Below are 14,505 nucleotides of genomic sequence, written 5' to 3'. Positions count from 1 at the left end.
TTCAGTTAATAATATGAATATACGGGAGGGATATAATATGAATTCATATGCTTAATTTTTCTAAATTTGTGCCATATTTTAAAAAGAAATTTACATAATATATATGCATGTAAAATTTCTGAATTATACTCGTCCTGTGTTTTACTAAATATGCGGCAAGTTTCATATTTTTGCATTTTTTTGTGCCAAATTTTAATGAAATTTTGTCATTAAATTTTGGGTTAATTACATTTACCTCCCTTGAGATTTGACCATATTACCAATCAATCCCTATAATTTGTTCAAATAACAGTCTCATCCTTTGAATGATCAAACATTTAACAAAAACCCCCTTAATGCCGAAAATGCCCTTATTGAGGTCATGTTGCATTAAAAAAAGAACATATTTTTATTTTATTAACCTGGAAGCAATACAAAAAAATAGAAAAAAATTTTTGCTTATTATTTTATAAAAACCATATCTTTGCTTCCATAAATAGTTTTGAATCAATAATTATTTTAAATCTTAAAAATGAATATTAAAAATTAGATAAATTGAAAGAAAAATAAAAAAGAAGAAATTATTTTAATTCCTGAAGTATGGTTCAAATTGAGGAAAACATGCCTTGTACTCTCCGCAACATGCCTTGAACCACAAATTCGAACCATACTTGAGGATTTAAAATAATTGCTTCTTTTTTATTTTTCTTTCAATTTATTTAATTTTTAATATTCATTTTTAAGATTTAAAATAATTATTGATTCAAAACTATTTATGGAAGCAAAGATATGGTTTTTATAAAATAATAAGCAAAAACCTTTTTCTATTTTTTTGGATTGCTTTAGGGTTAATAAAATAAAAATATATTCTTTTTTTAATGCAACATGACCTCAATAAGGGCATTTTCGGCATTAAGGGGGTTTTTGTTAAATGTTTGATCATTCAAAGGGTGAGACCTTTATTTGGACAAATTACAAGAATTGATTGGTAATATGATCAAACCTCAGGGGAGGTAAATGTAATTAACCCTTAAATTTTCGTTGTGCATCTACTCAATGTACATCGTAATTTGTCGTCAAAATACAGATATTTACCAATGCAACAAGCACATTAATGATTAAGCAAAAAATCTAAATGAAGGCGGAGAGTTGAGTTGGATTGTAAAGTAAAAGAATTTTAAGTCGAAAAATTCTAAATTTAAAACTTTCCAATTAAAAAGTGTGAAAATTTTCATTGAAATGCGTTTGGAGTTAGTCAAGGGGTAATATCTATCGACGACGTCGTTTTAGCATAAAGTGGCTCAAAACGGCATTCGGTTCCGTCGAAAATCTGCACCCCCGGCGGCCTCCTCTTCCTCTCTATGTAAAGTAGAAACCCCGCGCGTTTCCTTCCCGCCAAATATTCTTCACTTAACCCAACACTAAAAAGCACACACTCCACACTCTCAAGAACACGCACAGAAAGTAGAAGAAGGCGCAGCCGAACCCTGTCCGTTTAAAGTAATTCAAAACGACAGCATTTCGGAAATCGCCATTTTGTATCGGCAATAATGGATGACGAAGAACAAAGCAAGCTTCCTGAGTTCAAACTCGGTACTGATTTTACCATTTTTTGTACTTTAATAATCTAAAAACGCTTTTTTTCCTGTTTATTTGTTTAATATTTGGGTTTTTCGGGGTTTATTTTTGTGTAGATGCTAAACAGGCTCAAGGGTTTCTCTCATTTTTCAAAACATTACCCAGTGTAAGTAGTTAATAAATATTAATTTAGAAAGATGCTATGAAGTTTTGCTCAATGCCCTCACTCACTTGCCTTTTTTTCTTTTTGGCATGCAGGATGCTAGAGCTGTTCGATTTTTTGATCGTCGGGTAGTTTGCTCCATCTCTTCTTGTGTGTCTTAATGCTGTTAATGTACAGACTTGTTAGATTGTTTGTGAAATGCTAACCCAAATTATGCAATTTATGGGGTAAAAATTGAATATTTTTTTATGTACTTTGATGATTTCGATTGAACTGTTTGGGTACTATCTAGTTGTTTGACCTCAAAAGGATTGTAAATTTCTTTGCTAACAGTTTAGATGCTTTTCGTGAAAGCTAATTCTTTTTCCTAGTCAGAACATTGGCGAAAAAGGGACTCTTTTTTGGATTAGCAAGTTGTGGTTTTGATGGAAAATAATGAAGAAGGGGAATCAGGAGCAAAATGAAAAGTTTTTTTATTCTGAAGTGTGTTTGCCTTGTAGAAATTTCACCTTAGAACACATATCTTTTGCTTATGGTAAACAGGTGGTAATGACACGAGCTAAAACATATAATTTATATCTTAAGCTAAACTCCTTGCATGTAAGGGAGAGAGGAAGTAGAGAAAAGCTCCAGAACACTTAGCTTTGATCCGATTGGTTCTGTGGCTGATGGCTGATGTACTGGTGTCTAGAAATTCCATTTAGTGTTGAATGCTCATTTGTATAACCTTGTAGTCCCATTTTCAATGATTTATGTCGCCTGGTCAACTAAATACTAGAAATCTTTTCTTATTTTCTCCTGACATAACTCACCAAATTAATGTGTGTGTGTTTGTTTGATAAACGCATTCTTCTATTTTTTAGAATTGGCTAGTTTAAGGGAAATAAAGGTTAAGTTGTAGTTGAGGTTTGGTTCTTGTAAAAGGGAAAAGAGGAAGAGGAAGATTCTGTTTTTCCATGGTTGTGTCTTTAATTTAGTCACATCTGCATGCAGAGCAACAAAGAGGTGGAAAAGATAATAAAGCAGCTGGTTAGATGTATGCAGTAATTTGTTGTTATTGTGTCTGTTATGCAGGACTATTATACAGCTCATGGAGAAAATGCGACTTTTATTGCAAAGACATATTACCACACAACCACGGCTTTGCGACAATTGGGTAGTGGTTCTGGTGCTATTTCTAGTGTCAGTGTGAGTAAAAATATGTTCGAGACGATTGCTCGTGACCTACTTTTGGAGAGAACCGATCACACTCTTGAATTGTACGAGGGCAATGGCTCAAATTGGAGATTGGTGAAAAGTGGAACCCCTGGAAATATTGGCAGTTTTGAAGATATTCTATTTGCCAACAATGAAATGCAGAATTCTCCGGTCATTGCTGCTCTTGTTCCAAATTTCCGCGAAAATGTATGCACTATTGGCCTAGCCTATCTTGATCTTACTAAGAGAATGCTTGGACTGGCTGAATTTCTAGATGATAGCCATTTTACGAATGTGGAGTCAGTTTTAGTAGCTCTTGGTTGCAAGGAATGTATTTTGCCTATAGAGAGTGCCAGGTCCAGTGAGTGTAAATCTTTGCTAGATGCATTATCAAGATGTGGCGTAATGATAACTGAAAGAAAGAAAACCGAGTTTAAAGGAAGGGATTTAGTTGAGGATCTCAGTAGGCTTGTCAAAGGATCTTTGGAACCAATTCGGGATTTGGTGTCTGGATTTGAAGTTGCGCCTGGTGCTTTGGCATCTATATTATCTTATGCAGAATTACTCGCAGATGAGAGCAATTATGGAAATTATTCAATCCGGCAATACAACCTTGACAATTACATGAGATTAGATTCTGCTGCTATGAGGGCTCTAAATGTCATGGAGAGCAAGTCTGATGCAAACAAAAATTTTAGCTTGTTTGGTCTCTTGAATAGAACCTGCACTGCTGGAATGGGAAAGCGATTGTTGCACATGTGGCTTAAACAGCCTTTATTAGATGTAAATGAGATAAACTCGAGACTGGATCTGGTGCAAGCTTTTGTAGAGGATACTGGACTTCGACAAGACCTGAGGCAGCATTTGAAGAGGATCTCAGATATTGAGCGATTAGTACGCAATCTCGAAAAGAAGAGAGCTGGTTTGCTGCATGTTGTAAAACTTTATCAGGTGACTTCTGATTTGTTATGCCTTTTATTTCCAGGTTCCAACTACTCAGAGGTTTCAAAGATTGTTGTAGAGAAAAGCAAACATATTTATTACTTGTTACAAGCTGTTTTTAAATGCTCTCAAGTGAACTATCTGATGAATGTTTTAGAAACCCTTCATATAGTTGCTGTATGTGCATTTATCTCTACCCTACAGCTAAGTGCTATTATCTGTCTACCAAATCAAGTAGTATCACTTTATCGACCCAATCAGGACATAATTATTAGGTTAATTTGAGTACTTGTTTAGTATCTTTTATGTTTGAGTTTCCTTTTTTACCTACATCCTGCAAGAAAAGAATAAAGTTGGTCGGATTGCCTCGAGAAAGGTGATTTATGAGAGCAGAAAGGCCTGTAATGTTTTCATTTATGGAATTTAAACTTTTTAATCTGAAATGTTGATTGTTTGCAATATGATTGAATTCAAGTGGTATGGTGTATGGTATCTTTCACAGTAGTGTATCAAATAATTAATTTCACTTATCTCATTGATCATAAGCATATGGTTTAAGTAATTAGATTTTCATATTGCATTGCTTTGTTGTTCTCTCAATAAGGTTTTACATGTATTGCATTTATTGATTTTTCTTTTCTTCATTTTCAGTCAAGCATCAGGCTACCATATATTAAGAGTGCTTTGGAGCGTTATGACGGACAATTTGCTTCATTAATAAAAGAAAGGTTTCTGGATAAACTAGAGGACTGGACTGATGACCGTCACTTGAATAAGTTCATTGGTCTTGTGGAAACATCTGTTGACCTGGATCAACTTGAGAATGGAGAATACATGATTTCCCCTGATTATGATTCAACTTTGTCTGCCATGAAGGATGAGCAAGAGTCACTAGAAAAGCAGATTGATAATTTGCATAGGCAGATCGCTAATGATCTTGATCTAGCTGTAAATAAAACTCTTAAACTAGACAAGGGCACGCAATTTGGACATGTCTTTAGGATTACAAAGAAGGAAGAGCCTAAAGTAAGGAAGAAGCTCAATACCCATTTTGTTGTTCTTGAAACTCGGAAGGACGGGATAAAATTTACAAATTCAGAGCTCAGGAAATTAGGGGACCGGTACCAAAAGATAGTGGATGAGTATAAGAACTATCAGAAGGAACTCGTCGCAAGAGTTGTTCAAACTGCAGCAACTTTCTCAGAGGTATCTACTTCATACCTTATTTGCAAATTGTCACAGTTGGCCTGGAATCAAATTTTAATCGGTGCAGGTATTTGAGGGTGTGGCTGGCTTGCTTTCCGAGTTAGATGTGTTACTTAGTTTTGCAGATTTGGCAGCATGTTGCCCCACTCCCTACACAAGACCAGAGATCACACCACCGGTAATGATTTATGTTTCATTCATGGTTTTAGTCTAGAAAGTGGTGAAATTTCTCTTTCTTGAGAGGGAAGAAAATAGGGCTTTTTTGACTGATTTTGCTGGCAGGATGTTGGAGATGTTATATTGCAAGGGAGTAGACATCCTTGTGTAGAGGCTCAAGACTGGGTGAATTTTATTCCCAATGACTGTGAACTAGTAAGTCCTTAAAATCTAAAGGTTAGTGTAGTCCGAATTGGTCTTCTTTCTTCAGGTTAACAACACCTGCTTTCTTGGGTCTTTCCAGGTTAGGGGGAAAAGCTGGTTCCAAATTATTACAGGACCTAATATGGGTGGAAAATCCACATTCATAAGACAGGTGCTATGGTTTTATTTTCTGCATCTAGTATCTCTTCTCTCTGTCTCTGCATGTGTGTACGTTTGTGTGTGTGAAAAAGTTGATTATCAGTATCATCAGAGGTTGGATGCTGAATTGTCAAAAATATAGGATCATACTTGCAAGGTTGCATGACCCTAACACGACCAGGGTGTAAAATGAAATTAGTCAGGCAAATACGTAAGCATTCTAAAATGCCATCTAGAAGGGATTCAGCTGGGCCAGGAGTCCTCTGTAGCAAAACCGCACCCTACCTCGCCCACCTTGTGTGGAGAAAGGAAACAGATTAGTCTAACCTGGCATGGATGCACGTACTTTTGTTCGATGACGTTCAATTGAGTGGTGCACTTTTTTCTGGAATGAAATGATTTGCAACATTATGACTGCAATATCAACAAGAGAAATAAACAGGAAGTAGGGAAAGAAAAATCAGAGGCAGTGCTTATTACAATCTTTTTTGTCCATATTTGCAGTCCATGCATTGTGTTTTATTGAAGACTGGTAATTAACTATAGCAAAATCTTTGGTTTTTAATAAGTTCTAACTAAAGGATAAGCCATGTTCTGAGCTTCTATATCCCAGGCAAATTTGGCTTCAAGCTTTTAACTCTAATAAAAGTTTCCTCTGACTATCTGTTGATGCAGGTTGGGGTGAATATCCTCATGGCACAAATCGGTTCTTTTGTTCCTTGTGACAAAGCTAACATTTCTGTGCGTGACTGTATATTTGCTCGTGTAGGTGCTGGTGACTGCCAGGTTAGTTGGCAGATTTTCTTTCATGGTAGAAAGAGCTGAATGCCATTCTTGTTAGAATAGTTGAATTAAATTGTCTAAAAACATTAGGGAGAAACCTTGGTATTAAGTACTGTTTCCTAGAGTATCTGGTGAATTTATAGTTTGTCCTTCCATATCCTGATTTATAACCTAATTGGTGATGTGAATTGGACTTTAATTGATGCAGTATTTACTAGTTCTTTCTCAGCACATTAGTAGCTATTAAGTTTTTGATAGACTGTTAGATACTCCAGATGTCAAATTTAACCATTTTTGGCTCTGGGCCTGGCTTAATCTGTTACAGGGCCAATGGTGAACTCTGTATTTGCTGACTTCAAAACCCAACAGAGAATGTACCTGTAGCCAGGCTTCTGTGCAAGTTCCAAATCATTTTAGGATCTGTCTTGAGTTTTTTTAAATTAATTGATCGATAAAACCACTCAATTCTCCATGAAGTTCTTTTGAAACTTTGATATTTACTTATCTTATTCTTCATCCTGATGTTTTTGCTATTGGAGTTGATTTCTTCGTCAATAGTTTGTTTCAATGGCTTGAACAAAAAAGTAAATAAAAGGACGACTATGCTCTTTATTGTTTCAGAAGTCCTTAAGATCTTGTGTTTACCTGTCTTTCTTCTGTTACTTAAACAGCTACGTGGAGTTTCCACTTTTATGCAAGAAATGCTCGAGACTGCATCAATTTTGAAAGGAGCTACCAATAAGTCTCTAATAATTATTGATGAATTGGGCCGTGGAACGTCAACTTATGATGGATTTGGTTAGTTTTGTATTATAATCTTCTTATTTTTTTTTTTATCTTTCAACTTTTGCACCGTCCACATTTCCACCCTGCGCCTATTGTTTTCTTAGCATTTGAACTGCATTTTGTGAAGTTGATAGTATCAGATCTTCATTGCTGAGTTATTAGTTTACCCTAAGTATGACATTTATTTTTATTTGCCTTTGATGTCAATGATCAGGCTTAGCTTGGGCCATCTGTGAGCACATATTCGAAGTGATCAAAGCACCTACGTTATTTGCTACTCATTTTCATGAGCTGACTGCCTTAGCAAATGAAACTTCTGATGATGAGCGTTCTTCAGACAACATTGCTGGTGTAGCAAATTATCATGTCAGTGCACACATTGATTCAGCAAGTCGCAAGTTAACCATGCTTTACAAGGTTGTTATCCGATCTTTTAACTTGTATTAACCCAAGGAAAACTTGGAATTTTATCGTGGATTTTATATTTTAAACTTTGTGGAAGGAGTGGAAACTGACAAGCTGATGGCTGAATGCACGTAGTTTTATCCTTTTGTGTGATAGTCTAATTGCAACCAAAGAGGGAGTACATATATTGTGGGCTGTCTTGAGCAATGGCTTTTTTTTTTTTTTTTTCCTGAAAGTTGGAACCAGTTCTGTAAGTGTATGAGAACCGATAGGGTGATTTGCTATCTGTGTTAAATTATCGTGGGGGATGTGGGATTTTGAAATGCATCATATAATAAATGGACCAAACTGAGGTTGATGCGGTAGATATGACCCAGTACTTTTAACTCTCGTTGTTCATGAACAAGTTCAAAGAATCTCCATTGGATGGTTTATGCCTTCTTGAAACGGTTTGGGTGATTAGGATAAATGTGTCCTTGTTGTCGACCTCAATTTTTTTATTTAATGGTGATTCTTTTCTTTTGATTTTATGGTCTTCATGGAAGTAGTCTCTTTGTTGGATCAGGGACAAGATAATTGGCGTGTGTGTGTGTGTGTGTTTTTCCTTTTTTTGATTGATGTGTTAGTTATGAACATGGCAGATGGTATTATAGCACTTTTGACCTAAAATGGGTGGATGTGGATGAAATTTTGTTATTCAGTGGTATTTTTTAAGTTTTTTGACTTCACAATAGTAACAAAAATTGGATTATTTACTTTTTTCACATTCTGGACTCTAGTTTTCATTCACATAAAGTGTTTGAATCTTCCCTTGGCAAAACTGTTAATTTTTTTACCCTCACATTTCCAGGTTGAACCTGGGCCCTGTGATCAGAGTTTCGGTATTCATGTGGCAGAATTCGCAAACTTCCCAGAAAGTGTTGTTGCACTTGCCAGGGAAAAGGCTGCTGAGTTGGAGGACTTCTCCCCAATGGCATTTATGCCAAAAGATGCCAAAGAGGTTTGTTCATTGCTTCTGATCATTCACATGTTGGTTCTTCTTCTGCTTCTTTATATGGCCGTTGATTATTCATGTATTAATATTATCTTCTTTTCATTGGCGTGGAAAGAGCTTGACTAAATTCATTATGTAGGCATGAGGTATGATATTTTATTTCTTCATGCCTTAAAAGAAAATTAAGTACCATTGTGTGTTACTAGGCAACAAAATGAGAATAAAAGACACTTTCAGGGTATCTATGGCAAGTATTTGAATTGTGTTGAATTCTGAGAGATAATTATGCTCTCGCTCAATGAGGCATAAAGTATTTATTCTGAGTGAGTCATTGGCTTCATTGCACATAAACTGGGCGCTCTAAACTTTTTGTTGGCATTCAATGTTATTCATTCAGCAGGACTTCCCGATGCAGAAATTGCCTTAAAGAAAAATGTATTTTTTATTTACTAATCATAAGTTTGAATGAATCCTTGTGGTTACTTTCTATGCTGAGCAAGAAATATTAGCATTCTGATGCCTTTAGGGTTGAAAAGATAGTAAAAGATTAGTGTTTCTACTCATCAACCTGTAAATGAATTGTGTCTGTTGTGATGAGCTTTATAGAGAGCTCAATCATCAACTTGAGTTAAACTTCCGCTGTCAGAAATGATTTTCAGCTGGGAGAAACAATTTTATGGTCTTCATCATGAAAAGTAAAACCTAGACCAACTATTGTGTGGTACCGGTTGGGTCTTTCATGGAAATGATGCATTGGCAATCATGATGATTGACAGGGAGCCACTAAACGAAAGAGGGAGTTGGATCCTGATGACATGTCCAGAGGTGCTGCTCGAGCTCGCCAGTTCTTACAAAATTTCTCTGAGTTGCCACTGGAGACGATGGACTTCGAACAGGCCCTACAACACGTGAGCCAATTAAGAAATGACTTGGAGAAGGATGCTGTAAACAGTCGCTGGCTCCAGCAATTCTTTTAGTTCTCAAATCAAAGCACTTGTTGTGCAGTTATGTCGAGACTTGGTAAATGTACTGATTTTCAGCTTCCCTCTACGTCAGCTGTATAGAGTAATTGCAAGAAGGTCTAATTTTGTGAATGCTGCTGGTTAATTTATGTGAATTTTGCTGAGCTTTCATTGGTATGAATGCATGATGGTGCTCTTGGAGGCTGGTGTCGGATAAGCTCAAAATTTCTTATGAAACCTCTTTTACTACTAACCATTGTTTTTTAGTGTGTCTACGTTTTTTTCTTTGGTTTTTTGGTCCTTGCAGCAGTGGACCAAATGCATTAGAAATATGAGATGGTATTTGATTGTTGTAACTTAATTGCCAGAGGGGGAGATGTTATAGGTGGCCATGCCTGAGGCTCTATGCCTCTTTTAGTTGTTATTGTCCATAACAAAAGAGGAAGGTTCCATTGTCACTCTCCTGCCGGCTGGTTCCTGTGTTCTTGGGCAGCTGCCACAACCCATGGGCCACATGATGGTGATAGAGATCATCTGAACAGCTGAAGCTTTATTTTCAGTTAATAATGCCTAAGAATCTGACTGTCTAAAAAGTCTCTTGCTGCATATTGAGCTACTTGAGATATTGGTTTTCCAGAAGATAAAAGGAGTTCCAATTTCTCGCGGGACACATTCCGCAGGAAAGAATTGTTGATGTTCAAATCAAGTTCAGAACATTTGCACATTTCTATGTTTTCTCCATGTGGAAATGAATTGGGATAGGCTTCAATTGGCTCTTGAAGGAGGACTAATGCATTTAATAAGTAAAAATACTCTATTTAATGAGTATACGCATTTATAAAATGTATGTGTTAGATAGATACAAGATTTGGTCATGTAAAAGGCTAGTTTTTACCAATATGAAATTTCCAGCTCACTGAAAGAAGTTAGTGGACATTAGCCTGCTGCTGCATGATTATAAAGTAGGTTTTACTAAAGTCCAAAATGGCTTTAAGATATAATTCTTTAAGCAACATGTAGAAAAGGTCACCTTGTGAAAGCTACTTCCAAGAATCAGCCCAACAACCAAAAGATATTTAGTAAAATATTCATTTTATCATAATGGTGATCTCTTTTTTTTTTTTTTCTTTTTTTGTGGGGGGGGGGGGGGGGGTGTGTCTCTCTCTTATATGAGGATAGAGTGTTCTTGTGTTGTGATTTATTTCATTTTTTATTTGTTGGTCTAATAGAGACAACAAATGTTCGAGAAGACAATATTATTATTATTGCTTTGAGTAAACAAATGTATGTGGATGTGTGTAATGCCTAGTTTTAATCAGACAGGTAACGTATTTGCCGGCAATTACCACAAACTTTTTCAAGCAAAGCAAATGGATTGAAGGAAAGGGGTCTCAAATCCCAATATATATGTTTGCTTAAACAGATAAAGGAGGTACTGGAAAGTCTCATAAGATTACGTTTTGGCGGCTCACATCTGCTGCTGATTTCAACTCGAGGCTAAAATGTGCTAATTGTGATATATTTTTTTTTTTAAAATAGGAGGTTTTGAACCCAGAATCTCCTATTTACAAACCCTTTCATCGAAATTTTTTTGTGTCACTTCTAACGTTGTTTTTTTTATATAATTATATCTAAGTGATAATGTTTTTTTTTTAAAAAAAAAAAGGAGAAAAGATAATGCTGTTTTTATTATCAGCATTAGTGCTACTGGCTGCATGGTATCAGCAATTCTATCATTTTTGGGACTCAAATAGCCTATCTTCGGCGAAAAAGAATAGACTAGCCATATTTTGTAGGACATGGAATGCAGGACATGAAACTAGTAACGCGATGTGTACTTCACATGAATTTGAGTGGAGGCACTAAATCATGGGTTCTTACTAGAATTTCTTTTTTTTTTTTTTCTGCGCATGCAAAGGAGTCCCAGTCATATAAATTACAGTACACCAAACATGAACTAAATGAGGTCGGTATCATCGATCAATGGTTGGATATTTAACATCAACCTGATGGAATAATGATCCTAATATGAGGTAGTTATGTAGGACCCTATGATACTTGCAACTCTGTACATTACAATTTGTATGAATGTTGAATTTTGATTCCATGCAAAATTCAATTTAAAATTCAACTTTTTTACACGTGTCAATGGATCGAATGGGGGACAATGATGTATTCACCATCAGTGTATATATAAGATCTACTCTTCAATTAACCTCTTTGTTTTTCATTTTTGACATGATATTTATGTATGCCTTTCTCACGGACTTAATTACGTTAAGAAAAAGCTTTATTTTGAAAACCAAAATAGCTGTTTTCTGAATGACAAGAAAGTGATGGGGTGAGTTAGTGGCTTTAAAATTCTTGAATGTCTTGGTCATATAAAGCTAACCATCAAAGTTCGGGAGCATTCCACTAAAATCCCTTTATTTCTATTCAACTGATTGTAGAATCAACTAAGACAGTAGTGCTTGGTTTATAAATCATGAAGTTTGCATAATATAAGTCAGTCGGCAAAAGAAATACAGAAATAAAAAAAATGTTTGGTATTAAGTACAGGCAAATCTAACTTTTTAAGCAAATCTAACTTTTTTTGGTTAAAAAGGGGAAGAAATATTCAGGAATAATATCTGAAAAATAAATTCTTACATACACTGACAATATATACATTATTGCTGTTGAATCTATGACATATGTGCAAAAGTTGAATTGTAAATTAAAAGCTTACATATTTGTCATTCATCCAACGCTGGGTGTGTATATACTGCTAGTGTAGGAAAGACTAAACCATAACTAAACTTATGAAAGGGCATTTTTTTTCAATTGCTCATTTTACTTCACTTTTCGGATTTAAAAGAAAATTGGAGCTGAACTAAGGCCTTGTTTGGATTATAATTTTTACATTTTCTGTGAACACATCTTCTAATCATTTTTTTACCTCATATATGTCAAATTGTTATAATACAATTTTTTACGAAAACTCAAAAAAATAACAATTCAAACGGGTTCTTATTTTTCAATCTCTTTCTTTTGTATTATATTGCAGTCCATCATCCAAAAATTCCGCGACGATAACATTTATATAAGCTAATCTATCCCATTTTAGAGAGAGAGAGAGATTCTAAAGAGAATGTGTAAGGGGTTAAAAAGTATACAAATCTGACTAGACAAAAGAAGTGTACTGTCACCTCTTTTGAATTTTTTTCATTATATCCTATTTTACAGGAAGGGAAAGATTTAAAGAGGACATGTAAAGGGTTAGAATGTATATAAACCTGACTAGATCAAAGAGGTGTACCGACATCTTTTTAAATTTTTTTCATTGTAAGTGGAGTTCGAATCCCCCATTTATATAGTCTAAAGAGATATTTAGTCCTTTTTGGTGCCTATTGAGCTTTGACTGGGTGGCTAGAATAGAGGTTTAACTGTTGAAGTACAAAATTGGTACAACTGAAAAACGGTACTCCCAGCCCATGCATTCATTAGGTCTTTACTTCCGATAGTAATTTGTCAAAAAACAAAGTACTGAAACATAATTAATACGGGAGCTAGGATGCAGCGTGCTGTAGGAAGATGGGCTGTGACGGCGCCAGGTGTAGGGCTGCTTTGCCGTGAACGCTAAGTCTTGGATAGAGACAGAACACTATCTAAAAGGACCCAATGAAATGCGTCTTTGAAAAACCGACGCCGGCCCGTGGGGCTATTGGCCCTCCCAAAGGTTTAGGGGAATGGAATGTCTTAAGTTTTGAATTTCACGTCTTATCAATTGCCACTAATACGTGATTTCTATTAAATTTTGCAGGTGCTCCGGCCCCGTCTCTTTCTTCCTAATTGGCGTCTTTTAATCTCTCTTTTTTCAATCATTTTGGTGGATAGTTTTCCTATTTTACTTCTTTCAGATTTTCATCCTCCGTATTTCGATTTTATCCTTGCGTATATTGGCAAACTTGATTCCATTGAACGTGTTGGATAAGGTATTATTTGAAATATTATTTAGAATAATACAGTACTTTTTGTGATATAATATGTATAAAACAAAGAAGAGCATTTAACAATAAAAAAAAGTAGGCTAAAAATGTATTTATAAAATGAGCAAAAATTGGGATAATTCCTATGGATAAGTCTCTGCTGTCCAAATCTTTTGGGGCCAATGTTTTTAAAGCCTATGGCGCTCTCTTCTTCTACGTGTCCGGAAACAAATCTATTCGATAATTGTGTTTGGCATGGTCTAAAGCTGAAATCCTTCCTTTATAAAAGTGTTACTTAACACGGACTCCAACTTGTTTTGAAAAAAAAAAAAAAAAAAAACTCCAACTTTTCATCAAATCACTCTTTAAACTTTACTTTGGGTAGACTCCATCCCTCCAATGTATACCGTGACAAATTAACCCTTAAGAGTAGGTCTAAAAAATAAAAATAAAAATAAAAATACCCTTAAGAGAGAACTAGCATAACATTGAATTTGCAGCTTATGACAAAATATCATGTCACATTAAAACAGCAATTCATCATACCTCAAAATAATTATAATCTTAATATAGTATCGTATGTAATTCAAGTGTTAAATTATTTTAAAAATAAAATTAATTAGAAAAAATATATAAATGTAAGGAAAGATAATAATTATTAATTACGAAGAACTTGAGATCAATTGTTCTACTGCACATAGTGTAAGGAAAGATAATATTCACATAATAAACTAGATGTGATTTAAAAATATTAATGAATACTCGTTGGACACTTATCAGAAAAAAATCTTATAATAAAAGTTACCATACCCACATTTCACTATTTAAATATGAAAAAAAAAATCCACATCACAATTCTTTATAAAAGTTTCTATAACTTAACGTTATCCTTTCCAAAAATTAATACTTGTACCCTCTATTAAAAAAAAATTAGGCCATAAAAAGTCGGATTTCTCCCATGACAAGAAAAGCAAAAGAGAAACTAATTAATGGCCATCTCCACAACGACCAATTTGTATGCTA

The 14,505-nt window shown here is 35.0% G+C and overlaps 1 protein-coding gene across 1 annotated transcript; it reads left to right on the top strand.

Moving 5' to 3' along the window:
• The first annotated feature begins 1,253 nt into the window (after window positions 1-1,253).
• LOC113738562 (DNA mismatch repair protein MSH2-like) lies at window positions 1,254-9,695 on the top strand. Its single transcript, XM_072045750.1, has 13 exons — window positions 1,254-1,572; window positions 1,674-1,723; window positions 1,816-1,848; window positions 2,795-3,868; window positions 4,511-5,065; window positions 5,133-5,243; window positions 5,348-5,437; window positions 5,526-5,597; window positions 6,260-6,370; window positions 7,039-7,165; window positions 7,368-7,570; window positions 8,409-8,558; window positions 9,329-9,695. Exons 1-13 carry the CDS (start codon window positions 1,530-1,532, stop codon window positions 9,527-9,529), a joined length of 2,820 nt encoding a protein of 939 aa, XP_071901851.1. The 5' UTR covers window positions 1,254-1,529; the 3' UTR covers window positions 9,530-9,695.
• Window positions 9,696-14,505: the final 4,810 nt, after the last annotated feature.

This window comes from Coffea arabica, chromosome 4c (assembly GCF_036785885.1).
Source record: "Coffea arabica cultivar ET-39 chromosome 4c, Coffea Arabica ET-39 HiFi, whole genome shotgun sequence".
NCBI lineage: Eukaryota > Viridiplantae > Streptophyta > Magnoliopsida > Gentianales > Rubiaceae > Coffea > Coffea arabica.
The sequence above is the reverse complement of the archived record's forward strand: the minus strand, read 5'-3'. Positions and strand labels throughout refer to the sequence as shown.